Source organism: Lemur catta, chromosome 14 (genome assembly GCF_020740605.2).
Source record: "Lemur catta isolate mLemCat1 chromosome 14, mLemCat1.pri, whole genome shotgun sequence".
Lineage (NCBI taxonomy): Eukaryota > Metazoa > Chordata > Mammalia > Primates > Lemuridae > Lemur > Lemur catta.
The window spans coordinates 9,519,225-9,547,031 of record NC_059141.1 but is presented as its reverse complement, the minus strand read 5'-3'; the positions used below and the strand labels follow the sequence as shown (position 1 = coordinate 9,547,031).

The following is a 27,807-nucleotide window of genomic DNA, read 5'->3' as shown; positions in this document are numbered from 1 at the left end:
CCATTGGAAATGATTGGCAGGCCTCTCTCCAGAAGGAGAAATCTGAGGGCAGAAAGAGGCTGGAGGGTTCCAGGATATTCTCTGAATCTGAGTTGGAAAACTCAGCCCAATATTATTCCAAAGTGTTTCAGGGTCTCACTCTGTCACCCAGGCTGAAGTGAAGAGCAGTGGCACCATCATAGCTCACTGCAGCCACCTCCAACTCCTGGGCTCAAGCAGTCCACCCACCTCAGCCTCCTGAGTAACTGGGACTACAGGCACCCTCCACCAAACTCAGTTAATTTTTTTTAGAGATGGGGTCTTGCTATGTTGCCCAGGCTGGTCTCAAATTCCTGGACACAAGCCATCTCCCCACCTTGGCCTCCTAAAGTGCTGGGATTATAAGTATGAGCCACAGCACCCAGCCAGCCCAAAGTGTTTCTGAAGAAGGGAATGGATCAGCATTTTAACTAAAGATTTAAAATGGAACCTCCTAAACTTCTCTTTCTATAGTACATTGTCTCTCTTCCAGGGGAATTGAGGTGCTCACTAACGTTTGCTAAATTATAAAAATTATAGGAGGCTACTGTTTTGGACTAAGCTCCTGCACTAGGCCCCAACAGATCAGATTAAAAATCAAAATAAAGGTACTCATGCTAAAGTTCCATGTTACCAAACCATGTTATTTGACCTAAGAAATCTGGAAAGAGAGATAACTGCCTAACTTATTATCCTAACCAACACACCACCAACCTCCTCCCTGCTCTGCAGTTGAAAATCTGTGTATAATCTTTGACTCCCCCCAAACTTAACTACTAATAGCCTGCTATTGACCAGAAGCTTTGCAGATAACAGTTAACATATATTTTGCATGTTGTATGTATTATACACTGTATTCTCAATAATAAAGTAAGCTAGAAAAAAGAAAAGAAAATGTTATTAACAAAACCATAAAGAAAATATATTTACTATTCATCTTTTTAAAGAGATTGGTGGGGGGGCAGGGGGTACGAGTCTCATTATGTTGCCCAGACTGGTCTTGAACTCCTGTCCTCAAGTAATCCTCCTGCTTCAGCCACTGAAATAGCTGGGGTTACAGGCACGAGCCATTGCACCCAGTTTATTTACTATTCATGAAGTGGAAGCGAGTCATCATAAAGGTCTTTATCGTTGTCGTCTTCACATTGAGTAGGCTGAGGAGAAGGAGCAGAAAGAGGAGGGGTTGGTCTTGCTGTCTCAGGGGTGGCAGAGGCTGAAGAGGTGGAGGAGGAAGAAGCGGAAGCAGGAGAGGTGAGCACACTTGGTGTAACTTTTATTGAAAAAAAAATTCACATATAAGTGGACCTGCGCAGGTCAAACCTTGCATTGTTCAAGGGTCCACTGTATAATCTTAAATATGTAACCTGATGTTAACCAACCAGTTCTTTTCCTATTATTCTGTCTCCCTGGCCCCTCCTTACAAGGAAAGTAACTTTTGAAAGGACCCATCTACTCTTCTTTGTTTCTGCTTTCTTCAGCCCTTGTCTGTCTATAAAACCAACCTCTTCTGCTCAGTTCATGGAACACTTATTCTATTTCATGGAATCAGGTGTTGCTGGATTCCAGAACTGCAAATAAAGTCAATTAAGATCTTTAAACTAAATTTATTGTAATTTTGTCCTTTGACAGGTTGCAAGTGCAAATGACATTGAATCAACCAAACAAAAAAATTTCATGGTTGGGTTTGGTTCCTAATTCTCAAAGGAAGGTCAAGATTTAGGAAGAACCAACCTCTACCATAAAAAAAGATTCAAACCCAAAAGAATGTGATTTTTCTTTAAAGCTGTTCATTGCAATGAAAGTTTCTATATTTGAGATATGAGGTTCGAGGAGAATAAAACCATCAACTGACGCAAGCTCTCTTTTTTTCTTTAAGTTTCCAGAGAAAGGAGAGTGAGTTTCCACTGCACTTCCATTTTCCACTGGCTTCCTCGTGGTGTCAGATGAGCGTTCCAGAGCGCCTCTGGGATAGCCCTCCAGCACAGGGAAGAAAGTGATTAAAATGTAACTCTCGGAGTAGCAGTATATGCGAGAGAAGGGGTGGGGTGGGCGAGACTCCTCCAGCTCTAAGACAACTTTGTTTCTTAGGAAGGAGGCGTAGCGGGCACTTGGCGCCGGGCTCCCAGCCCCGGGAACGCCCACGCGGCGCCAAGGAGTGGGAACTAGTCCGAAAGCCGAAACCCGCCCCGGGCGCACGCGGGAAGCTCCCGAGCCCGCGCGTCCCGCCGCACACCCGCAGGCGCGTCCCGCGCACCGGGGCGACTTCTCCCGGGACGCCCACCGGACAGCTGCGGCGCCCGAGGCTCTAAAGCGGAAGGAGGAGGGAGGTGGGGGAGGGGCCCGCCAGGCCCCGCCCCTCCCGGCCCCCGGCCCCGCCCCGCCCTGGCCCCGCCCCGCGCGCCAGGAGCGCCCGATTATAGCCGATGACTCAGGGCGGAGCTCCGCATCCAACCCGCGGCCGCGGCCAACTTCTCTGGTTGGGACCAGAAGTTTCTAGCCGGCCAGTTGCTACCTCCCTTTATCTCCTCCTTCCCCTTTGGCAGCGAGGAGGCTATTTCCAGACACTTCCAGCCCTCTCCGGCCACGTCACCCCCTCCTTTAATTCATAAAGGTGCCCCGCGCCGGCTTCCCGGACACGTCGGCGGCGCGCAGGGCTCTCGCTCCCGCGGCGAGGAGGTGCCCGCGGCGGCCCGGCTAGCGACTCGGCGCCCGAGGCCCGCGCCCCACACCCCGCACCCGCCTTCCCGGGCCGACCCCGACCCAGCATGAGCGCTGCCACCCACTCGCCCATGATGCAGATGGCGTCCGGCAACGCCGCCGGCGACCGCGACCCCCTGCCCCCCGGCTGGGAGATCAAGATCGACCCGCAGACCGGCTGGCCCTTCTTCGTGGACCACAACAGCCGCACCACGACGTGGAACGACCCGCGCGTGCCCCCTGAGGGCCCCAAGGTGAGCCGCGCCCTCGACGGTCGGCGGGGAGCAGGCCCGGGCCGGGGCCGGCTGGACTGGGCCGGGCTGGGGTCACGCGAGGCCCGGTCCCCGGGGGTCGGCGCAGGCCACCTCCCGGGGGACACTGGCGCCACCCCACACACACCGGGGGTGGGCCGGCCGGTCCCGAGCGCGTCCTGCCGCGCCCCAACGAGTCTCCCCGCGGACCCGCCCTTGACAGGCGTTGAGGCGAGACGAGGCGCCCGGCGGGGGTGGCTCGGGACGTGCGACCCGCGTGGTGGCACCGGGTCCTGTCCACCGACTCGGTGCGGGGGGGCGGAGGGCCGGGGGACAAGAGCTGGCCCGGTGCTCCGGGCGCGCAGGGGGACGGCCGGCCTGGTCAGCACGGGAGGCCCGGAGTCCCCGGCCGCGGCCTCTGCCGCCCGCCCGGCCCCGGGGCCGGAGCCCCTGGTCTGACCCGCTGCTCGGCGGACGCGAGGGCGCCACCCGCACGCTTGGGCGGTGGTCCCTGGGGAATGTTTACTAACTCTTCAAGTTGCACAATTTGGCTGAGGGGACTTTACTCGCCTGTCTGAGGCATTGAGTGACTCAAGAGGCTGGTGTAAAAACATTTTTTCCTTTCTGTATTTGAAATTGAAATTGTGTTATTATTTGAAACTGCTTTCAATAAGAGAGTTTTCTGGTGTGACTTGTAAAGTAAAAAACAGGGTGCTTTTCTCCTAGTTTCTAGGTTAAAGATGAGACTGTCTCTCATAGTTGGCCATTGCTTTACACTGCTGAGAAGAATGAGATATACGTGTGTGTATATATATATATACACACATACACATATATATGTATGTATATGTTTGTAATGGCATAAGTTTCTTTCCTTGTTATGGTATTAAAATACTTAGGATTTGTTTCCAGTTTACAAATAACTGGGTAGTGATACTCTTGTGAATACAGAAGTATGCCTCATTTACATATACTCAAGGATGTATACTTCCTAACACTCAGGAGCGTGAGAATTTGAAAATATAAATTTGGAACGAGTCTGTTAATTTAAAAAATTATAATTAGCAGTACTACTCTTGCAATTTTCTATAAATTTGGGCTCTTTCAAATTAAGAGTTTGGAAAAATAAATATACTTAAAGTAACTGTTACTGCTGTGTGGGCAAAATAATCAATGCAGTAAAGAGCTGGTAAATTATTTTGAAGATTTAAAAACTCACCAAATTAAAAGTGCTTTATAAACATTTTAGAAGAAAGACCCTGTATTATCTCCCTTCATCTTTATTCACTTTTTTTTAAAAAAAATATTTTTAAAACTGGTGCCCAACAGTGAGATATTGTACATTCAAGCAGTTTACATTTACAAGAAATTGATTATGTATTTATTCCTGAGCTAGTACAAAAGGCTATGTAATTAGCTGGGATGGGCACAATTTTATATATATACATTTTTGTGTTCTGTTCAGTCCATTATTGGGTGAAACCTAAGCTCGTTTCAAACCATCCTTACTGCAGTCTGCATGGATTGTAGACAATCATTAGTGTGGTTTTACAACTATTATTTTAAGGCCGCCTTCCTGTAGACACAGAGACAGTCAGAATCTGCTGTCACCCTTTGTTGTGAGTGAAGATCAAGTTTGAACATAAACATTACTAGCACTTGTCAATATGAAACTTACCCAACAAGTTGGGATCTTTCTGTACCCACCTGGTAGATGGGTTAGTCTGTGGTTTCGTAAACCTTATTAAGGGGAAAAAAACAGGTTGAATTACTAATGTTGTTCTCAACAAACAGAAATTAAGAAATACTAAATCAGAAGTTTGATGCTGAAAAAGTTAATTTGAAAATATAACAGTCAACATTTTAAAGTTGAAAGGCCCTTAAAGATCTTTTAGTTCAGCTTTTTTTTTTTTTTTTAGAGACAGGAAAGTCCCTGCTTCCCCTTCCCTCCCCAACCCCCTCCCCCCGCCCTTTTTTTTTTTTGCAACAGGGTCTGGCTCTGTCACCCAGGCTGGATGGAGTGCAGTGGCAGCTCAGTCATAGTTCACTGCAGCCTCAAACTCCTGGGCTCAAGCCCTCCTGCCTCAGCCTCCTGAGCATCTGGGACTACAGGTGCACACCACCATGTCTGGCTACTTTTTAAATTTTTTGTAGCAGTGAGGAGGTCTTGCTGTGTTGCCCAGGCTGGTCTTGAACTCCTGGGCTCAAGTGATCCTCCTGCCTTGGCCTTCCAAAGTGCTGGGATTATAGCCACGAGCCACCACGCCAGGCCAGCTTCTTTATTTTTTGATAAAGAAACCCAGAGAGTTCAAGTGTGTTTCTGAAGGGCACCCAGGTAGTACCAAAGGCAAGGAGAGAGTTAATATAAGGAAAGTCCTAATAAGAAGCCAAGTACCTGTGTAGAAGTTAGAAGTGGCTTGAATGTTTTATGATACTGTGAAGCATGCAGGCTGGAATACTTGATTATCTTTGTGTCCTCCTGGTCACCAAGGTATTGGGTCACTGACCTCTGTGCTGTGGTTGCTTGGATTTTGATGACTTAGTGTGATCAAATCAAGAAAAGAGTTCTCTTTACCACATTAACTACTTGAGATTTATCAGCTTGGCACAAAAACGTAAGGAGAAAATTAACATTCAGTCCATGAGCTGTTTGGGCTTCATTGCCTTCAACCTGTGCTTTGATCCACACAGAATATCTGGATGACTAATTCACTTTCACATATATGAATTACATCTGACTCCAGACTATAGTGGAAAATCCTGCAATATTATTTTACATTAGAAAGTGGCTTCCTGAGACATAATGAGGAAAGGGCCCTGTCGTAAAACAAAGGGCGATTTTGGAAGAGCTGAGCTGAGGCCCTTCCAAGCAGCCTCATCTTCAAGAGGCAATGCTGTCAGTCACTAAAGCGCTGTTCATTGAGCGTGAAAACAAGAGAAGCCTCTTCCTTTGGGGAGGACTCAGCTCAGGATGTTTACTATCTAACCGTGTTAGTAAATAAGTGGCCCTTGTGGAAAGAAGAAAAAGACTAGAACTATGTGTTTTATTTAGTCTTATACTCTTTCATCTCACAGTTGATGCTCTGCTTTCCCCTGAAGTGGTTAGAGCAATTCTTTTATCCCCATTTTTACAGGGGGAGCAAGTGAAAGCGAGTGTCTTACAGTCATTGCAGAGACAGGACAGCTACAGGCAAAGATGTTGGGTGTCATCCAGCACCATTCTAAGCAGCTGGACCTCCCCACCTGCAGTCTTCTTGGATTTTGATTTTCTGCACTCTTGCACGCCCCACTAATCTGGCAAGTTCATACCAGTCCAGGCCCCTTCCTGGCAGAGGCTAGCATTCACTTTGGCGTCAGGAGATGCACAGTTCCAGTGCAGCTTCTCCTCCCTGAGTAAACAGAGACAGATCCTCTGGAGTATTGTTCTCTGACAAACCTCCCTGAGATGGGAGACCCTCCTCCCTCACCGAGCAGGGCTGTTCTAGCTCTGTGCTTATGGAAGGTCACCAGCCTGTCAGTCTCCAGGGGAGTCTCTTAAGAACACAGATTGCAGCTGTGTTGCACACTCACCCTCCCGCCCATCCCCATATTAAATCTGAATTGCTCAGGGTAGGGCCCAGAAATCCACAAGTCTAGAAAGCTTTTCTGGTGGTTCTGATTGTGCCAGACTGGCATTGGGAGCTACAGATGGCCTGTGGTCCCACCTTGGGGAGGGGGAACTGCAGCTTAGCCTACCTGTAGGCCCTGGAATCCCTCGAGAAGTGCCTGCTTGACATTTAACCTGCAGAGCCTTTCCCCAGCCTCCATTGTGTTTTTTTTTCCTTGGGGAAACTCTCTCAAATGCCTGGGCTTCTGGAGGTGTGAATGGGGGGGTAACATGGGAGGGAGTGGACACAGCACCATGTGAGTCTGGCAGAGTGGCAGTACAAGAGTGGGGGAGGTGGTCAGACTCAGGGCAATCCCAAGACCCTCCTATACCCCAGGAAGAAGCAAGCCAGAGCCTTTTGTCTTGCTCTCCCTGCAGAATCTTACCATAGTAATTTGACAGATTATACTTAGGTGCTGTGAGAGGGAGGTAGAAACATCCTTTCAGAGAAAATTGGAAATGTTTTAAGTTACGATTGAAGTAGAGAGACCCATTTATTCTGCTTCAGGTTCAACAGAGCCTCCTGAATTTTCTTGAAGATGAGATCATTTTGCTCTTCCAGATCGATTGTAAGCTATTGTGCCTCTTAACAGAGTCAGAGCATAATCAGGAAATGAGTGGCCATTCTCTCCTTCATATTTCCAGCAAGTTGCAGTAATGGCTGAGCAAATTCCTTTGCAACTGGATGAACAGTGATTTGCTGGGGGGAGGAGGGGGGAGGCAGATGAGGAGCATGGCCAGATGCCTTAGGAGTCTGGCTCACCCAGGCCTTCATTTTCCCTCTGAAGAACAGCCTGTGTCTGGCTCGTATAAGAACCGACTGCACCTCTGAGAACATAATTTGTCCCCTGTTTTGTAGAGTAGATTTGCCCTTTATGAGAGAAGAGTCAGTACACAGGAACTGTGGCGGTGTTTGACGTTAGCCAGGGCTGGGAAGGCTTAGCTGTTGGATGCTATCGGGGCTGGTTGTGAGTCAGAAAGCTTCATACCACCCGAGAGGCTTGATTAGCGCCGTCCTCTTTTCTGGAATGACACACAGTTGCCTTATATAAACCACTCTACATGTTTATTACTTTTTATTGACATTTAAAAATGATATTCTGATGCTTATCATCTAAAATAGGAAGCCATACATAATCCACACCTACTCTTTCTCTAAGTTTTCCTGTTTTAATATTGCTCTTAGACATTTAAGAGACCTTACGTAGGAAAACTGAGAGCTCAAGATGAAGGCCTTGCTTATTAGGAATCTCTGGGACCCTCTAGTACTGACGAACCCTGTGAATCATCTTGTCACTCTTGACTGTTATTCTCCAGGCTCTCTCTGGCTCCTCATTGTCGTGAATCGAGTCCACACCCCTGATCTGCCTTTGCCTCAGAACATAGACTCACAGCGGGACTTTGAGGCTCGGCTCCACAGCCCCTCATTTTGCAGGTGCACGGGTTGATCTCTGTCCCTCATGTGGCACTTAAGATACTATGTGAGATATTTGGTGGTATTAAGTCTTCACATATTTCAATGACGATATCTTTGGGACCTTGGCAGCTTTTTAGGAAGCCAGGCACCTTGCAAAAGCTTAATCAGAAAGAGTTTCTTTGGGAAGGAACGAATGTAACATTTTTTTGTCTGTCAACATATATATATGTGCCAGATATGGGTAGGTGCTTTTATGAACTGTATCTCTTTAAATCCTCAAAACAGCTCTCTGAGATAGAAACTATTAGGTGTGTCTTACTCATGAGGAAACAGACTTGGAGAGATAATGTCCTGGCCTATGGCAAAACAGAAAGACTTTTGTGGCTTTAACCCTACCTGGGTTCCTGAAGGGGTGCCAGGCAGACTTGCTCTCAGGAGGCCGGGCTCTTCCTACTCAGGCTCCCCAGGCACGACCCTAAGTAACAAACAGCACTGAGTTCATCTTTGTACAGTTAAGCAGAAATTTTGGCCCATTTCCTGAGCCTGGGTCTGAACTTAGGAGATGGGCCGGAGTCTCTACTCACTCATTCATCCCATCTGAAATGTACTGAGTGCCCACAGTGTGCAAGTCACAGTGGTAAACACCATGTGGAGGACAACTCTGCCCCCTTGGAATGCTGTTCGCCACAAAGGACGTCCTACTTCTCTCTGGTCAGAAGCAGGCTATCCTGCTCTGGATCCTTGTTACTTTAAGTTGAATCTTTTTTCAAAGCTCAGCACTTCCCTGCTTTGCTTTGGGGTCCTGTCCCTTTTGGGAGCTCTGGAGGCAGAGTCTGTCTGTTTCATCTCTCTGTCTCTCAGTGCCTGGCAGGGTCTACAGGCTCAGAAAAAATTGAACAAATGATTCTGTGTGGAGAAGGGTAAAACGTGGGCCTGGGCCCCGGAGTATACAGGCTGGTTAAAGAATAGCTGCCTTTCCAGGCACAGTGGCTCAGGCCTATAATCCCAGCACTTTTGGAGGCTGAGGCAGGAGGATCACTTGAGCCCAGGGGTTTGAGGTTGCAGTGAGCTATGATGATGCCACTGCACTCTAGCCCAGGTGACAGTGAGAACCTGTCTCAAAAAAATCAAAAATAAATAAAAAAAAGTTGCCTTTAATGAGTGTAGATGGATGTGTGTCACAGGAAACCTTCTATTGGTTCCTAAGACTGCAGTGTTATCCTGGGCTCCTGAATGTCCCCCAGAGACCTGTTCCCTTTTGTCATTTTCTGAATGGCCTTTTCTGCACAAAGGACTTCAGTATTGATTCCCTAAGTTCATCCTTATGGGTCTGGAGAAGCTCTCTTTGGTTTCCACCAGTGACGCAGCATCTTCGAGCAGGCCTGCGGGAGAGGCTGGGAGCTGGCAGCAGCCAGACACCGCTGATCCGTAGCCACAGACAGCAGCCCCCAGTGCTGGGAAAGGAGTCTCTTTAAAGATGTTTTCTTCGTGTGGCTGGCAGTAAGATCAGACACTGTATGCATGAAGCTTCTTATTCACTCTCAATTCAAAAAATCCTAGAATTGCAGATTGCTCACTGCCTGCGTCAGGAGCCTGTGAAGAGCTCAGCTGCCCAAGAGCTCCCAGCACAGAGCTGTGCCCTTAGTGAGTTGAGGTGAGACTTTCCACTGAAAATTCCTTAGCATCCTGCCGGAGAACAAACATTTCCTATTTCAAAATAACTTCCTCAGTGTTCATTAAAGTAGAATAATAAATTTTTTCAGTTATTTAAAAATTTCTTCTTTGACAATGAATAAATGAATGAATGGTTTAAATATCCAAACAGTGGGAGAGTAGGAAACCACCTACATGTGCAGAAAAAGGCAGCCACTTCCCTGGTCGAACCTTGTGGATCAGTGCAGCAGACCCTCAGCATCTGAGTGGGGCCAGCTCTCCTATGTGACTTGAACGGGGTCTTCTCCCTTCAGAGGCTCCATTCTGACAGTGTCCCCATGCTGGGTGTGGGTGCAGTCTCGAGGCTGTGGTGACTCAGATTGGAGCCGAGTGCCCTCACTCTCGCTTGCCCTGCCTTGGCTGGGCCGATGAGTCAGCACAGAGCGCTGTGCTGGCTCCCTGACCCAGAGTACACTTGAACTGAATGTTCCAGGTCTGAGCCTCAGCTCAGCTTGGCTGGGCAAAATGAAATGCTTTCCTCGCTGCTGCATTTTACCCTGGGAAGATGAAGGTTTTGAAGACGTTAGTCTCACAGATGTTATCACACAGCGTACAGGTGTGACAAGAGTAGCAAGAAGGTTAGCATATACCTGGCCTTATCATCAGAGAAGCCTGGGTTCTAGAGATCTTAGGTAAATCAGTCACCCTCCCTGAGCCTCGGTCTGTCCTCCTATAAAATAGGCATAGCAACAGTCCTGTCCAGCAGGGTTCTGAGAATCAGGGGAGATGGTGCGGGGGAGGCTCTTAGTCCAAGGCCTGAGCTGAAGCATGTGTGCAGCCCCTGGAAACATAGCCACCGCTGTGGAATGGAAAGGGGTTGGTGGATAGGTGTTTGTCTTCCCCGCACAGTGTGCCGTGCAGGCTGTAATGGATCTTGCAGTTCTCAGATAGAAGTCTTATTTCTTAGAAGCTAGGCCTCCTGTTGTCCCCGTTGTACCTAGGTTAACTGACTCCCCTTGACCAGTGTTCACATGGCCCTCAGAAGCCCTCCCTGGGGCTTCCTGTGCCCCTTACGAGTGTAGAGTGTAGATGGGCAGTAACACACACACGGGCATCAGATGAAGGCTGTGGGCCTTCTGGACCCTGATCAGGCCCCAGCCCCATCCTCTGCCCAGGACGGGCCGGGGGGACTGTGTTTCCTGCACTGTGCTATATGGAGTGCTGTGTTTGCCCTCTACTCCAACTCCTTCTAAGAAACAAGTCTTCAGGCCTATCTGAGAGCTGCAAGATCCATGTAGAGCCTGAACAGCCCACTGTGTGGGGAAGCCAAGGAGTTGGGGAGGCGGGTGGTCTCTCACCCATGGCTATACAGCCCTAAGAACAGTACCAGGCAGGGCCTAGGTTCCCAGTCTGTGTTGGGGGGAAGCCAGGCTGCCATAATGAGGGGCTGGTCATCTGCACAGCTGTTCTGGACCCAGCTCTAAGGGTTATAAATGTCACCACAGGTGGAAGGAGAGGGAGGGGTTTTCTAATTGCCACCACCGCTCTTGGGGGGAATATGGCGGTTGTGGGAGAAATGCATTGAGAAGCTGCTTGGAGTGGAGGCAGGAGTCCCCCCAGGAATTCCCCCCAAAGGTCTCATCATCATTCAGAGAGGGTACCCTTGCCTGAACTGCAGCTGATGAATTGGAGGTTTTTTCCTTTTGGACAATTGTATTTTGTACAAAATGCATACCTACTGATGCCCTACACACTGATACCTCACAAACACTTGGGTGGTTGGTGTCTAGCAGATGGAATAGCCAAGTGATTGGCCAGTGTTTTCGCTTCTAGTATGAGACAAATCCTTGGAAAGGTACCAGATGGGGAGAATCTCTTCCTGGGCTCTATCTAAAATCAGACAGAGTTTGCTTCCTGGTATGGAAATTTCAGGTACTTTTCCATCTGTGGGTTGTGGCTTTGGATTGATTAAAGCAGGTGGCCCTGCTTTTCTTTTTTTCTTTCTTTCTTTTTTTTCTCTGAAGAGGTGGCAGGTCGGTTCTACTTTGCCTGTGCACTCACTTCCTGTGTGACCTTGGCCCACATCCCAGTTCCCACCTCTGCTGCAAGGGATCCTTGAGGAGGGCTGCAGGGTGGGGCCTGTGAAGAGGCTGGATGCTGACTGGAGTCCCCAGCATGCCCCCAGCAGGGGAAATACCCAGCAGCTGCTACGGTGCCTGGCCTGGGGACCACTTGCATGTCCCTTAGAGGATGTTGAGGAGACACCAGCAGGTGTTCTGCTGCCAGGCAGATCCTCCTGTGCCCCAGCCTGGCCTGGCTTTTCTCCCCTAGGTCTGGGCCGGGGGGATGTGCGAGGAACTATAATCGGTGCAGTTGGGTGTTGCTTCTCAGAGGTGGGTTTGTCTGAGGTGCAGGCCTCTTCTTCAGAGCAGCTGATGAGCCTGTTTGAGTGAGAGGGCAGTTCAGGGCTCAGTTCCTTGAGTTGTTTTTGGCTGTGTTTGCTTCCAGGTTGTGAAACTTCAGGTATAGTCCTCAGTAGAGAAAGTGGCATCCTTGCTAATTCGTGCTCTTAAGGCTCTCAGATAAAGGGGCTTTAACTCTAACCAGCTTATAACCAACTTAGTGAGAACCACTGAAGAATTAGGCTTTGTAAACAATAAGCCCAACTAACTACTGCTCCAGAAAAGCTGGGTCTGTTAATAACTATTTGTGGAATGAAGGAGCATGATTGTCTAGAGCACGGAGCAGCTCAGAATTTACAAAGACTCGTGCCTTATTTCACTTAACATCTTGCAAAAATCTCTGGGAGTCGTGGGGATTCTTACAGCTGGGGAAGCTGAACCCTAGTAGCAGGGAGTCGTGTCTGAGTCCACGTAGCTGGTGAGCCCAGGGAGGGACTGGAACCCAGGGTAGCAACTCAGAGACCAGGGCTCATGCTGGTTTGTCCCAGTTCATTTGGACTTAGCTGCAAAGAGAAGAAGCAGTGTTCGTTTTATCTTCTAAAAAAAGTTTTCTCCAGTAGAAACACATAGGGACATCCATCTCATTAATCCCAGGATAAAATTTATGTGTTTTGATAACAGGCATATGAGATAAAGCCTCCAATAACCTGTGACTTGTGATTGCTTACAGAGTTTGTGGTTAGCACAGACCTCCGGTCTCACCAGGAGTCTCATGACAAAACCTAACTCCTTGGATGTGCTATAAATGGACTTTGGTGGAATGTGGACTTAGCTTATTTTTCAGAATTTGCCCAGAGTCTGTTATGAGCCCAAAACAGTGCTGGGGGTGGGGCTGGGGGAGACTGTATATCACAATCCAGTGGGAACTGAAGGAATTTTGACTTTGGCTGTAGGGATGCAAATGGCTATTTATTTATTTATTTATTTATTTTTTTTTGAGACAGAGTCTCACTTTGTTGCCCGGGCTAGAGTGAGTGCCGTGGCATCAGCCTAGCTCACAGCAACCTCAGACTCCTGGGCTTAAGCGATCCTACTGCCTCAGCCTCCCGAGTAGCTGGGACTACAGGCATGAGCCACCATGCCCGGCTAATTTTTTTGTATATATATTTTTAGTTGGCCAGATAATTTCTTTCTATTTTTAGTAGAGACGGGGTCTCGCTCTTGCTCAGGCTGGTCTCGAACTCCTGACCTTGAGCGATCCACCCGCCTCGGCCTCCCAGAGCTAGGATTACAGGCGTGAGCCACCGCGCCCGGCCCATATTTATTTATGTATCAAATGGGCAATAATACTTAATTCACTCATGGCCCGTCATAGCAAGCAGAAAGTTTCGTAGGGTGTTGAAGCTCAATTCTATTTGTGCTTTAGAAGAAAGTTCGTTTTGTTTGTTTCCTCCCTGATAGAACTGAACCAACCCACCTGTTTTTGCTCCGGATCCTGGCCATATGCAAGTTCCAAGATTCCTATTTTCCTCCATCTTTTTTCTTTGTTTTAGACATTTTGAAGTATTGCTAGTAAAACTCAACATCTGACCCTGTGAAGGCTCTTCTGGCCTAAAAACCCAGTTAATAGAATCTGTGTCCTACTTAAGAGTCCAGGGCTGTCGAGTCGGAAGTGCTGCGGGACAGCCCTCAGAGTTGCCTTTGTTACTCTTACCCTTAATTCAGACCACAGTGAGGGGAGCTGCGGATTGTAGATGTTGAGCCCACTTTTCAAAGAGTGTTGTGCCATTGAGCCAAGATTGGGGGAGGCCACTCTGTACAGGGGACCAGTTGTGGGTGGGTCAAGGCACACCCTTGTCCACGGTGGTCCCGTGAATGTGCATGTGCCCAGTGTATACCTAGCTAGGCAGACACCTAGCAGGTCCTGCTGTGCTCTAAAGGCACGGGGGTTGGGGTCAGCAGCTTCCTCTTTATTTGGGACATGAAACTTTGGCGTATGTTGGATTCCAGCAATTTCTGATATGATTTGAGTACAGTTAAAAGTGGTCATTTTTAGATTTCTGTGACATTAACTTTTTCTTGTTTGGGGGCCTTGTGTAAATGTTTAGCTAGATGGGACCTTGGAAATCAGGCCATGGAGAGTGTCGGAGCTGGAAGAACTTTGGATCACCATTTCTCAGTGCAGTTCTGTGGGCTTCGTCACACACCTGCTGAATCAGGGTTTCCTGGAGTTGGGCTTAGAGTCTGCCTTTCTTTTTTGCATTTCCTGGATGCTCCAATGCCCTTTGGAATTTGAGAACCACTGCTTTGTAGAACATTTTTGGGCCTCCCCTTCATTTTACAGGTGAGAAAACCAAGGTCCAGAGAGGGAATGCCAGCTACTTACATAACACTCATATTTAGGGACAGAGCCAGGGTTAGGACCAAGTGCAGCCTCTTCCCAGGTCTCCTGTCTGTCCCCGTGGCACCCATGTTGCTGTTAAAAACAAGTCACACAGTTGAGGCGTGCTCTTGAGCAAACAAGCCCAACAGCTCACCATGCTCAAAACCTGACCTCAGGTTTTCTCTAATAATAATATCTTGCACTTAATAGGGCAAATTTTGGTTCATCTCCGGTAATTTTTTCGTTTTTATCTTGGCCATCTCATGGAGTTGTTTGGCGCCCTGAGATGCACCTCAGAGGATTTTTATGCAATGCACAAACAAGGAGGTAGAATTAACCAATTGATTTTATGAATTAATGAATGTAGTGAGATAAGCAGTGGAAGTCAAGATTTAGCCCTTGGGCTCTTATTTCCTAATTGGATTTTATATTATAGGTATTCCTGACGTCTTTACCCAGAGATAAGGATAATGAGCTGAGCTGCTGCTGCTGTGATTAGGTGGCGGCAGAGATCTGCTTGATTACTGTGACTATGCCCCTGTCCCTGTCACACAGTCACATAGAGCTGCCCCCACCCTGAGGGAGCGGATTCCCAGCTCCCCCAAAGTCACAATGGGGCAAGTGGTGGAGTCTTACCACAAAGATGCTGATGTAACCAAGCATCTGGACTCGTGTTTGAACTTGAGAGCACTTAATAGACTAAAGAAACATGCTTTAGTCACATTCTAGGGGAATTATAAATATTACACATTTTTTCTTTTACTTTTTTCATTTAAAAAATGGGTTTTTTTGCTAGATTGTGATGAAACACCATAAAAGAGAGAAAGGGCAATTTAATTCTTCCAGGCAGTGTTTTTTACTTAGTAAAAACAGAAGCATTTGCTGTCATGACTCTAGTGATAGTGGAGTAGGGACATTAGAAGGTGGGGCCTGTATTTCCAGTACAGACCTTGTTGTGGATGGGAGTTTAATTTTTGTTTTAAATAATTCATTCACATGGAAGTGTTTAATTGCCTGTTTTGCAAAATTCATGTTTTTTTTTAACTTACCTAAACAGTGTTTTTCTAAACAAAACCCCACCAGAGTGGAAGGAGAACTTCTTTTAGATGCAGTGCTTACAGTGAGACACATGGGACACATTTTATTATATGACATAGTGGGTCATTAATTCACAGGGACCCAGGAGTCCAGATCTCAGGATTGTAGGAAGAACATCCCAGGCCACCCATGCCCAGCCTCACCATCCCTGCCCTCCAGCTTGTGCCTACTGGCAGTGGCAGGTCTCAGTGGACCCCACGCTCAGACATGAGTCTTGTGGAGGCCTCCTTGCCCACTTGTCTTCCTGGGGGCCCCTTCCCTTCAACGTCCTCAGCCCTGCTTCACCCTCACTGCCTGGTGTGTTTTAGTTCTCCTCTCCATGCCCTCCCACCTTGCTGGGGCATCTCTTGTAGCGGTCAAAACACTCGGGAGGGTGGATGTTGGGCCCCTGGGGCCTCCAGCCCGATCTCCAGCTCAGTGCTGACTTTCAAGCTCGGCTTCTGGCTGCTGCTCTGACAGCACTGCCCCGTCCCTCCAGCGACCACGTTCTCTGTTCACTGACCCAGACATGGCACTGGAAAGACCCAGGCTGAATATGGTTCCAGGAAGAGGCTTGGCTGGCACAGTTCCTCGTGCAGGCAGGGTTGTTCTTTCCTCTCCTTTTCCTTTCTTCTTCCCTTTTCTCTTTCAATTGAGGCACAAAATGGATTCAGTGAGATGCATAAAATGCACAGCTCTTGGCAGGCTGGCTCCAGCGCCTTCTGGATCCAAGACTCTCCCTGGGAGGAGCCAAGCCTCAGCCAGGCCTGTCCAAGGGTTCCAGGCCCTGGAAGGATCTGGCTGCCAGGGAGATGGACTTGTGTTTAAAGCTGTCTCCAGTTAAAACCGGATAGTGTGGGTGGGTGTGGCAGGGGATGGGTGGTGTGGGGCCCGGGGAAGTGTGCAGTTTGATGGGCTTTACAGAGGTGTGCACCCATTTACCACCACCCAGAGAGAATATTTCCATCACCTCAGAGGGTCCTTTCAAGACCCTCCCTAGCCACCCCCATCTCCTCCAGAGGTGATCACCGTTCTGACTTTTGTCACCATTGATTAACTTTGTCTTTCACTTTTGATTCCTTTGGCACTTTGGAGTCTAAAGAGCATAATTTTGTGCCTTGTAAGGGAGGAAACTCGCATTTGTTGCCAGCCTTCCAGGCTGCCCTCTTGCTGTGCTCTTACAAAACTTCCCAACATTTCTGCAGGGCTGGTGTTGCCAGCTCTATTTTCTAGAAAAGGAAATAAAGGCTTACAGAAGTGAGAGAGTTACCCAGGCTCACAGAAGCATTCCCAGCAGGGGTAAGAGTGGAGCTGAGACCCTATCTAGGCCAGCCTCCACCCTTCCCCGGACCTCAGCGCCCCGCGCCCCCTTCACGCATCCTTGAGCCTTCTCACAAGCCCCTTGTTGGCAGGGAGCGTGCCTTGCTGGTTGGGTAGCCTCGTGGGACTCACCCGCGCAGAGGCAGGATGTGCGCGCAGGGCGGTCGGTAGATGAGAGTTTGCTAACTGCTCGGTCCGCTAGGTGGGGTGTGCAGATGGCCGGGAAGAAACAACAGGCCCAGGGCAGCCAGCAAAGGTGACACGAAAGGACTTATACAGGCCCCGATTTCGCCTAGAAGGAAGGGTGCCCAGTGAGTGGACAAAATGCCCCAAGGCATGTTTTGACTCAACGCTGAGTAGCAAAGGGTTTCTTCAGTACCTCTTGCTGGAGGCCTCCTAGTGTGTCTGTCTTATAGCAGGAATTTGGTTCTGAATGTGAGGCCTGGACCCACTCCCGGCCCTTGGGTGACCTGAAAGTTAAGCAAGCTAACATAATGCTGCCACCCTAAGCACGTGGGTATTCTAATCTGAGAATGCCTGTCTGCCCATGTCCCCAAGGACACGGTGACACCCTTGCCTTTCCTGTGAGCTGGAGGCCCTCCAAGGGGCAGGGTCTCAGCAGGAGGGAGGCAGTTGATGGGCCCAAAAGGACTAAGTTCCAGGGTCAGCCACCTGGTGCCCACGCCTGCACACAAATAGAAACATCACAAAATCAGTGGTCTGTTTACTCAAAATGCAGATCAGCCTTCAGTGTCCTTACTTTTGGCCAATTTTGCAGCAGCAGAAATTGTACCCTGCAGGCTCATAGATTCTTTGCCTTTGGTGTTTGCTGTTCAGAGAGATGCCTCCTTAAGGAAGGATCACTCTCCTTAATACTGACCTACTCAGATATGTACAAGTGACACAGATCAATAGGTCCCCTCCTCTGCAAAAGGACCCTCTAGTGTTCAGGAGACAGGGCTTCTGTTGCGTGGCCTCTGCTTGGTGAGAGATGGCATTGCCCAGTGAGTGACTGGCCAGCCCTGTTGTCTGAAATAAGATCTTTCCCTGTGGTACATCTGGAACTTGGCCTTCTCAAGGGTCCCAAAATAGCCAGGCCACTGAAGGGAGAACTTCATGAGAGGATATAAGAGGGGGACCCCAACTGTTTCTCTCCCAAACAGGCTTTGTTGTGTTAAAGAAACAAATTATTCAGTGATGCTTGTTAAAGCGTGCTAATGAAGACTTGGCTTAGAACCACTGAGATTGGTTTAGGGATCCCCTCAATGGAGACTGGCAGTGGGGGAGAGAGATTGGGCTCAACTCCGAATACAGCGTGGACAAGTGGGGATTTACAGCCAAGGAGCAGGGTGGGGTCAGTGGATGGAAAATTACTAAGAGGAAACATAAGGGGTGAGGAGGATTCTGGCTAAACTGACTTAACAGGATTCTTGCCGAAGACAGGCCAGGGTGACCAGACATCACCTAGGGGTTGGTGGAGGATGAGCAACCTGATCGGATATCCAGACTGTTTGGGCCCAATACAAATCTGTGTTGTTGGGAAACGTGAGGGCCTTTTTGGAAACAGAGCCTGCTGTCATTCAGTAGTTGGGATTGAACCCTGCTCCTGGGGATCACCTTCTGATCTGGGTCAGTGAGGATTTGGGGGACAGTCAGCGACTCTCCTACATACACTGCTGCCCTTTGTCACCCAGAAAAGAGACCTGTCCTACCAGTTTGGGAAATTGGGAGCTCTCTGTGCTCAACAGATACCTTGGCTCACCTGCCTTCTCCTGATGCCCCTGATTCTTAGCTGCCAGCCAAGCAGCAGCCTCCGTGGGGGCGTGGGTGGGAGGCTTGGCAAGAGCAGGGGCTGTGGAGCAGCCGGGCTCCCTGTGCTTGGCCGTCCTGGCTGACTGTGGGGCCCAAATCACTCTGGAAGAGTGTCACACTCTCCTCTGCCAGGGGTGTTTTTTTCCCAGTCTTCCCAAAGAAACCGGTCTGAAATTTCTCCTCTTTTTATTTTAGGAAACTGCGTCCTCTGCCAATGGCCCTTCCCGGGAGGGCTCCAGGCTGCTGCTCACTAGGGAAGGCCACCCTGTGTACCCCCAGCTCCGACCAGGCTACATTCCCATTCCCGTCCTCCACGAAGGTGCTGAGAACCGGCAGCCACACCCTTTCCACGCCTATCCCCAGCCTGGGACGCAGCGATTCCGAACGGAGGCGGCAGCGGCGGCTCCTCAGAGGTCCCAATCACCTCTGCGAGGCATGCCAGAAGCCACCCAGCCAGACAAACAGTGTGGACAGGTGGCAGCAGCTGCGGCAGCCCAGGCAGCCCAGCCCCCAGCCTCGCATGGACCTGAGGTAAGGCGGGCCTGCCCGGGGGTGGGAGCGAGTTGCTGTGCTGCTTAGGCTGGGTCCCCGCCCCTGAGGACAGTGTCCTGGGCCAGGCACCTGTTAACATGCAGGGCATCTGGGCCTGGCCTGCAGCGTCAGAGGTCACCCAGCAAAGACAGGTGGACAGTCCCACATTATCCCCCAACGTTTCATAGGCGTGTTTTTCAGGTGGGCAAGGCAGGAATTACATGGCTTATTTTCATAGTTACGGAAGGGTAAACTGTAAACTGCTTGGTTCAAATGCACACTGGTGGGAGTAGCAGGGACCAGAAACCTGGCCTTCTGGCTCCTGATTTCACTGCTCCTTATTCACACTGGGCTTTCTATTTCAGAAACACGGAGATAGCTGTATATTATTTTGTTCAGTTCAGTACTTATGGATGGATAAAGCTTAGCTTCCTATGTTGATGTGAAAATGAGACTCCATACCTGCCCTCACAGTGTACCACATTTAAAAAGGAAGTTCAAACTAAGGAGTCATCAGCCTGAGCAAGAGCAAGATCTGTCTCTACTAAAAATAGAAAAAAATTAGCCAGGTGTGGTCGTGTGCACCTGTAGTCCCAGCTACTAGGGAGTCTGAGGCGGGAGGATCATTTGAGCCAGGAGTTTGAGGTTGCAGTGAGCTGTGATGATGCCACTGCACTCTAGCCCAAGTGACAGAGTGAGACCCTGATGCAAAAAAGAAAAAGAAAAAAACAAAAAATGAGTCAGGAAGGCAGCTGCTTTAAGATGGGGTTTTAATCCTGAAACCAAACACTTCAGGGTGTGGTGATGGATTCAGTGCATTAATAGCTAAAAAATAGTTCTTAATCTGGTTCTTAGCAGAGATTTGAGGAGTCCCTAATAGGATTCCTGAGCAGTAAGTCCTCTTCATTTTCCTGTCTGCAGATCATGCCTGCAGTTGTGTTTACTGGCATTGTTCTCCAGCACGAATTTTCATTTCCTATCTGCACCCAGAGTCATGATTGCCTTTCGGCTCTGCTCTGAATCTGTTCAGTTTCACAGCCTGCTTGGGAATGAACAGTCATAGTTAATGTGGGATACTGGGAGGCTTTTTTGCTTTCTTGGAGAAAGCAGTGCCTGTATTTGTAGTGTTTTTACTGTAAAAAATCAATGTGACACATCAATCAGAGAAATCTTAGCAAATGTAAGCTAACAAAGTCCTTAAAAACCAGCTGGAGAAATGGCTTTTTCATTTTCTAGGTGAATAGAAGGTGGCACAGAAGGAAAAGGGGCTTGACCTGCATCGGGCCACACAGGGAGGGTGGGGGGTGCAGCAGCTCCCACTCACTCAGCTGAGTTCTCTGCAGATTAGTAGAGAAAGGGTTAAGGAACAAGGAAATGAGATGACATCTAATAACAACAAATGCAATGTACTGTGCACTTCCTGTGTGTTGGACTCATGCTCAGGCAGGTACACAGGGGATTTTACTTAATCTTCACAGCAGCCCAATGAGGAAGGAGGGGTACTCTTTTCCTATATCAAAGGAGGCTCAGAAAAGCTACAGAGCTACTAAGAATTTGAACCTCTCGGGTTTTTTTGTTTGTTTGTTTTTTCTCTTTTTTGAGACAGAGTCTTGCTCTATTGCCTGGGCTAGAGTGCCGTGGCATCAGGCTAGGTCACAGCAACCTCAAACTCCTGGGCTCAAGAGATCCTTCTGTCTCAGCCTCCTAAGTAGCTAGGACTACAGGCATGTGCCACCACGCCTGGATAATTTTTTGTATATATTTTTTGTTGCTCAGCTAATTTCTTTCTATTTTCAGTAGAGCTGGGGTCTCACTCTTGCTCAGGCTGGTCTTGAACTCCTGACCTTGAGCGATCCTCCCGCCTTGGCCTCCCAGAGTGCCAGGATTACAGGCGTGAGCCACCACGCCCAGCCTGAACCTCTCAGTCTTAACCGCATGTGTTGAAAATTGAAATATTTACTGATGGCAGGTCTTAGGAAATGTGTTCCCCTGAGCAGGTGCACAGTGGAAGGCGCAGCTGGAATGCCAAGGCAGAGGGGTTGTTCATGGGGCCATGCCCTCTACCTTTTGTCTCTTGCAGAGGTCCCAGTCTCCAGCTGCCTCTGACTGCTCGTCCTCGTCCTCTTCCGCCAGCCTGCCCTCCTCTGGCAGGAGCAGCCTGGGCAGTCACCAGCTCCCCCGGGGCTACATCCCTATCCCTGTGATACATGAGCAGAACGTCGCCCGGCCAGCAGCTCAGCCCTCCTTCCATCAAGCCCAGAAGACCCACTACCCAGCGCAGCAGGGTGAATACCAGACCCACCAGCCTGTGTACCACAAGATCCAGGGGGATGACTGGGAGCCCCGGCCTCTGCGGGCAGCGTCCCCGTTCAGGTCACCTGTCCGGGGCGCATCAAGCCGGGAGGGCTCGCCAGCCAGGGGCAGCACACCGGTGCACTCCCCGTCGCCCATCCGTGTGCACACCGTGGTCGACAGGCCTCAGGTACGGAAGTTAGGTGTCAGCAGACTGGCTACAGTGGCATCTCTCCAGGGGCCGAGGAGCTCTGCTGTGCCCTGGATTCCCACGTAGCTGTGCCTGTGTGTAACTGGAGGAAAGTGAGATTTGGGAAATTGCTGGTCATCAACAGAAATGCAGGATGAGGACTCTGAGCCCTCGGCACTTTCTGCAGTTTTTGCTTGGCTGATCATTTTCCATTGCAGCGGCCATAGGGGCAGAGGAAAAGGCTCAGCAGAACTTACACACCTGGGACCAGGTTCCTTAGTGCCCACTACATTCTCTCAGGGTTCCTCCTGCCCGATGCATGTTCCAGCCACAGTCTCTTCTCTGGTTCCTTCCTCACTGTTACCCCTCCACTCTGAAAGTTCGTTCTGCTCGTTCCCCGCTCTGTGTCTTTGATTATGCTCAACCACTCCCTGAAATGCTCACACAATCCAAGTTCACCCTGTCCTCCTCCAAGGGACAAGCCAGTTTTGTCTCTTTCATGGAGCCTTCTTATCTTTCTCAGGATGCCTTATATGAGTTCCTTGTGGTTCAGCATGTGATTATTCTGTGCATTTCAAAAGTATTCATCTTATCTCTTCAGCTCAGCACTGAGCCTGACCACAGGGACCATGTCTTCTACTTTTCGCCTCCCTTTGCAGTTGGGTACCATGTTGCCTGGCTGATGCTTCAGCTGGCTGTGGTGACAGGGAAGCCATCCTGGCCTGGTGAAGGTTGTGGGCACGGGTCTGCTTATTCTCCAGTGGAGACGTGGGATGCTGGTTCCTGGAGGAGGAAGTCATTTAGTTTGAGCAGCTTAGCGGCAGAACATTCGGCAGCCCTGGGCCCCCTCTGGCTGCAACTTGAGCAGCTGAATTAACTCTTTGCCCCAGTTTTTAAAAGGAAATCCTTGTGAACCAGTGTAGGGTATCACTACAAACACTGATACTGTCCAGGGCCCTGGATCAGAGCACCTCCTTTTAAAAATGTTTAAGCTTTTTTATTTGGAAATAATTTCAACCTTAGAGTTGTAGGAATCATACAAAGAAGTCGTCCCATATACCTTTCACGCAGTTCACTGTTTGTTAACATTTTGCTGCATTTGCTTTGTCATTTCTTCTCTGTTCGCTGTGTATTTTAACTATTTGGGAGTTAGTTGCAGATGACATGTCCCCTTACCCCTAAATACTTCAGCACATACTTTCCTAAGAAAAAGACATTCTCATTCATAACCACAGTAGAATTATTAGATTCAGGAAATTTAACACTCTTAAAATATTATTATGTGATACACAGTCCATTTTCTTTTTCTGTTTTTTTTTTTTTTTTTTTTTTTTTTTTGGAGACAGAGTCTTACTTTTTTGCCTTGGCTAGAGTGCCGTGGCGTCAGCCTAGCTCACAGCAACCTCAGACTCCTGGGCTCAGGCCATCCTCCTGCCTCAGCCTCCCGAGTAGCTGGGACTACAGGCATGCGCCACCATGACCAGCTAATTTTTTCTATATATTTTTAGTTGTCCAGATAATATCTTTCTATTTTTTAGTAGAGACAGGGTCTCACTCTTGCTCAGGCTAGTCTCGAACTCCTGACCTCGAGCGATCCTCCTGCCTCAGCCTCCCAGAGTGCTAGGATTACAGGCGTGAGCCACTGCGCCCGGCCACAGTCCATTTTCAAATCTCCATTACTGCAGTTTTTCCCATTCCAAGATCTAATCCAGGCCGGGCTCAGTGGCTCACGCCTGTAATCCTAGCACTCTGGGAGGCCGAGGCGGGTGGATCGCTCTAGGTCAGGAGTTTGAGACCAGCCTGAGCAAGAGTGAGACCCCGTCTCTACTAAAAATAGAAAGAAATGATTTGGACAGCTAAAAATCTATATAGAAAAAATTAGCCGGGCATGGTGGCGCATGCCTGTAGTCCCAGCTACTCGGGAGGCTGAGGCAGTAGGATCGCTTAAGCCCAGGAGTTTGAGGTTGCTGTGAGCTAGGCTGATGCCACGGCACTCACTCTAGCCCGGGCAACAAAGCGAGACTCTGTCTCCAAAAAAAAAAAAGGATCTAATCCAGGGTCATGAGCACTGCATTTAGATATCGCTTCTCTTTAGTCTTCCTACAGTCTGGAACGGTCCCTTGGCCTTTCTGTGCTTCTATGGCTTTGATGTTTTTAAAGAGCTCAGGCCATAGGGCACCGTCTCTTAAGTGTTTCTGAAGTCACTTCTTACACAGCCATTGTTTGTAAACCCCAAGGAAGGGTAGTGTGATTGGTTTGTCAGTGGTGACAGCCAAAGTTGGGGACATCTGATTGGCAAAAGAGATTTGATGGAAGGGGAGGTTGCTTGTGTTTAGATAGCAAAGGATCATACCATGTCCATACTTGTGTTCTGTGATCCTAGGAAGAAAGTGCTATTTGTAGAGATAGAGCTATTTTCCCACATATTATTCTCATAATCAATGAAAGAATATTTAATACTACTTTTACGCCCATTAACCTTGTTTATAGTAACGTCCCTTTTATAGCTTGCTCAAAGATCCCTTTTGGGAAGCTTTCAAGGACTTGTGACCTAACTGAACATTATAGTGGAATTTAGTATTTCAAACTGGGAGTACTTTAGAAGTAATATAGTCTGACTCTTTCCCAGTTGATGAAATTAGGGCATGTGAGATTTTTAAAGAGGTTTTAGATATTCCCTGATATGCTAGAAGAGCCAAGATATTTTTGTTTTGAGTATAGCTCATTTAAAAAACAGTCACGTGGGAAACTGCAGCCAGAGGTCAGCACAGAGATGCTGCATCATAGCTGAGTGTTAGGCTCTGGCACAAACGTGCTGAAGCAAAATTCTTACAGTATTAACTATTTTGAGCATCTTGCTTATTCTCAAAAAATACATGAGTCTGGGCCTAATTTCTGAAACAGGAGATGAGAAGGTCAGACCATGAGCAGAGACTGTCTACGCAGCGTAAGGAGGGAGGACCAGTGTCAGCCAGTCCATGGCTGCATCACCTGAGGGCTGGAGTCACTCGGGACTCTGCTCTGAGCTAACCTAGTTCAGTAGTCAGCATGACTTTTTGTTATTTCCATTTTTGAAAATTGTATTGGTTTTCTTTTCATTGCCTTAAGGATACTATCTATAGAGAAATTTGGTGAGAGGTAACAAACTGGTACCCAAGGTGATCAGTGGAAGCCTAACTAATGGTTTGGTCACCTACCTAATTAATATGGTTTTATTTTGTAACAGCCCGTTGGTTGACTTTGAAAACCTTTATACTGTTAAGCTTTTTAAAAAAAATCCATTTTTCCGGTTTTCTTTCTAATCTGTATTAGCTACAAACAACTATCTGTGACTTTCAGCCACTTATTAAAAATATCTTTGTGTCTCAGCAGCCCATGACCCATCGAGACTCTCCACCTGTTCCCCAACCTGAAACCAAACCAGAAAGTAAGCCAGGCCCAGTTGGACCAGATCTCCATCCTGGACACATCCCGATTCAAGTGATCCGCAAGGAGGTGGATTCTAAACCTGCTTCTCAGAAGCCCCCACCTCCCTCTGAGAAGGTGGAAGTAAAGCTTCCCTCTGTTCCAGTTCCTTGTCCTCCTCCCAGCCCTGGCCCTTCTGCTGTCCCCTCTTCCCCCAAGAATGTGGTTGCAGAAGAGAGGGCAGCCCCAAGCCCTGCCCCTGCAGAAGCTATACCCCTAAAACCAGCAGAAGCTGAGGCCACCCCAAAACACCCAGGTGTGCTGAAAGTAGAAGCCATCCTGGAGAAAGTGCAAGGGCTGGAGCAGGCTGTAGACAACTTCGAAGGCAAGAAGACTGACAAAAAGTACCTGATGATCGAAGAGTATTTGACCAAAGAGCTGTTGGCCCTGGATTCGGTGGACCCTGAAGGACGAGCTGATGTGCGTCAGGCCAGGAGAGATGGTGTCAGGAAGGTCCAGACCATCTTGGAAAAACTTGAACAGAAAGCAATTGATGTCCCAGGTCAAGTGCAGGTTTATGAACTCCAGCCCAGCAACCTTGGAACCGATCAGCCGCTGCAGGCGATCATAGAGATGGCAACAGACAAGAGGGAGAAAAGTGCCGGAAGCGGAGAAGGTCCCCAAGCGGAAACCCAGCAGCCAGAAGCCAAAGCAGCAGCAACTTCAAACCCCAGCAGCACGACAGACACAGCTGGTAACCCAGCAGCACCATAGTCTCTGCGCCATACAAATGAGACTCGGAGACTTGGAACTGATGTGTGCTTTAGGGAATTTTAAGTTGCATGTATTTCAGGGACTTGAAGTCAGTTGGATTTTGTTATTTGTAGGTTGATACACAGTAACTTGGGTGGAGGCAAAACACACTAATAAAAGGGCTAAAAGGAAAATGATGCTTTTCTTCTGTATTCTGTACAAATAAAGAAGTTGCTTGTTGTTTCAGAAGTTAAACTCCATTGCTTATTGTTCTGGGGCCCTCTCTGTACATGGGCACATGGTAGCTGTGGCGTTTTTCGGGGGATTAGATGGGGAGTCAGTTTCCCATCACATAAATATGAAACTTATTTTTCAGAAATGTTGCTATTTAGTGGGATGATTTTCTTCATCTCATAATTAAAATACCTAACTTTAGCTAGAACACAATGTGTAAGGAGCCATAGGAATTATCTGTATGTTGGATGACTTTAATGCTACATTTAAAAAAAGGAAAATAAAGTAATGCTGTAACTCAAAATGTGTTTTGTGGTTTCTAAACCTTTGAAAACAGTGGTAGCATTGAGATTGTCTGTGCCTGGCTTCAGTCAGAATAAATGGCAGATGAATTTACAAGCCTGCTCTGGGATTCGTGACATCTCTACCAGCCTGGCTCATGAGAGTATTTGTCTTGGCCACTTTTCAGTCTCAGATTACAGCTGGAACCTGGGAAGGCTTGGGGCTGTGCACGCAGGTATGGGAACGTGCCTGCTGCACCCCTTCAGACTGCCCCACCGACAGCCAAGGTGCCACTTAGGCAGCATCTCTGCCCACCTGGCCTTGGGCTACCCTCAGGGCTCACCAGGAGGCTGGAGTAATGGGAGGCCAGTTCCTCCTATTGCCCGAGACTGACCAAAGTCTTCCCTGGAGTCCAGGTCACTGAGGGTTGGAAATGTGCTCTAAGAGTCTTGGGGTCATCTTTATCTGACACCTCTGAGTCACCAAACCAGACCAGCACCAGGTTTGTCTTCCCATTTGGGTTCCTAGAAGCCTTCGGGGTTAGGGACCAGATGCACTCAGAAGTTACTGAGTAGAAGAAGATCTTTGTTTCTGTGCCAGTGATTTTTTAAAGCTTGGGAAGAACCTCAGCCCCAAAATGTGGAGATGTGCTGGATTTTGGTTTTTTTAACTGCTTGCCAAAGGAAGTGGAAAAGAAAAGGCCTGAGACCTTGGAAGTCCCAGTGAGAGTGCTGACTTAAAAGCCACTAAGCTGAATTTCTCATGACTGTACTGAGTTTAATATTGGTGCCTGACGATGCTGCACAAAAATACCCACTGGTGTACTTGCTGCTCTTAGCTTGCTGAGAAAGGCTGAAGTCATTCCGATGGGAGTCTGCCAACATCATTCCTGGGTGAACTCATTTGGGGAATACAAGCCGACATGCCACTAATTCTAGAAATGTGAACATGTAAATAGAAAAAAAAAGTCCTACTGGACTATTTTTAAAATGAACCAAAGATAATGTAACCACTTCTTTTTGGGACTTGGGCATCTATTCTCAATGGACCTCAAACAACGTTAGAGTTCCTTGAGTGGTTACTGAATTAGGCTGATAGTATTTTTATCACTAAACATCATATCACTAAACATCAATAAGTCGCTCTTTAACATAGTTGGAATATTTTCAAAAATCCACATTAGATGTAGCCTGGGCAGCAGGGCAGGAGTTACCTGGCCTGTGTTGGTGGTCCCTGGGCCTTGCATGGGGGCAGGGCATAGAGTAGCTGCAAGGCTCTACTTACTAACGTAACTCTTGGCCCCTCAGGAGTTGGGGGGCCAGATACCTACTGAGTATCAGAGGTTCTGTGATCCTTCACTAGCCCTCCCTACCAGTGTGTCCAGATCTGCCCCAACTTGGGGCCACCTTTTTGTGAGATTTCTCCCATTTGAACCAAATTCCTT

The 27,807-nt window shown here is 48.4% G+C and overlaps 1 protein-coding gene across 2 annotated transcripts; it reads left to right on the top strand.

Moving 5' to 3' along the window:
• The first annotated feature begins 2,429 nt into the window (after nt 1–2,429).
• Nucleotides 2,430–26,385, top strand: BAG3 (BAG cochaperone 3). Of its 2 annotated transcripts, none has more exons than XM_045567886.1 (4): nt 2,430–2,969; nt 18,872–19,207; nt 21,288–21,689; nt 25,059–26,385. In XM_045567886.1, exons 1-4 carry the CDS (start codon nt 2,784–2,786, stop codon nt 25,866–25,868), a joined length of 1,734 nt encoding a protein of 577 aa, XP_045423842.1. In that variant the 5' UTR covers nt 2,430–2,783; the 3' UTR covers nt 25,869–26,385. The 2 variants fall into 2 exon arrangements, with proteins under 2 accessions (XP_045423842.1, XP_045423843.1); XM_045567887.1 differs by having other exon boundaries at nt 2,436–2,969; nt 25,062–26,385.
• Nucleotides 26,386–27,807: the final 1,422 nt, after the last annotated feature.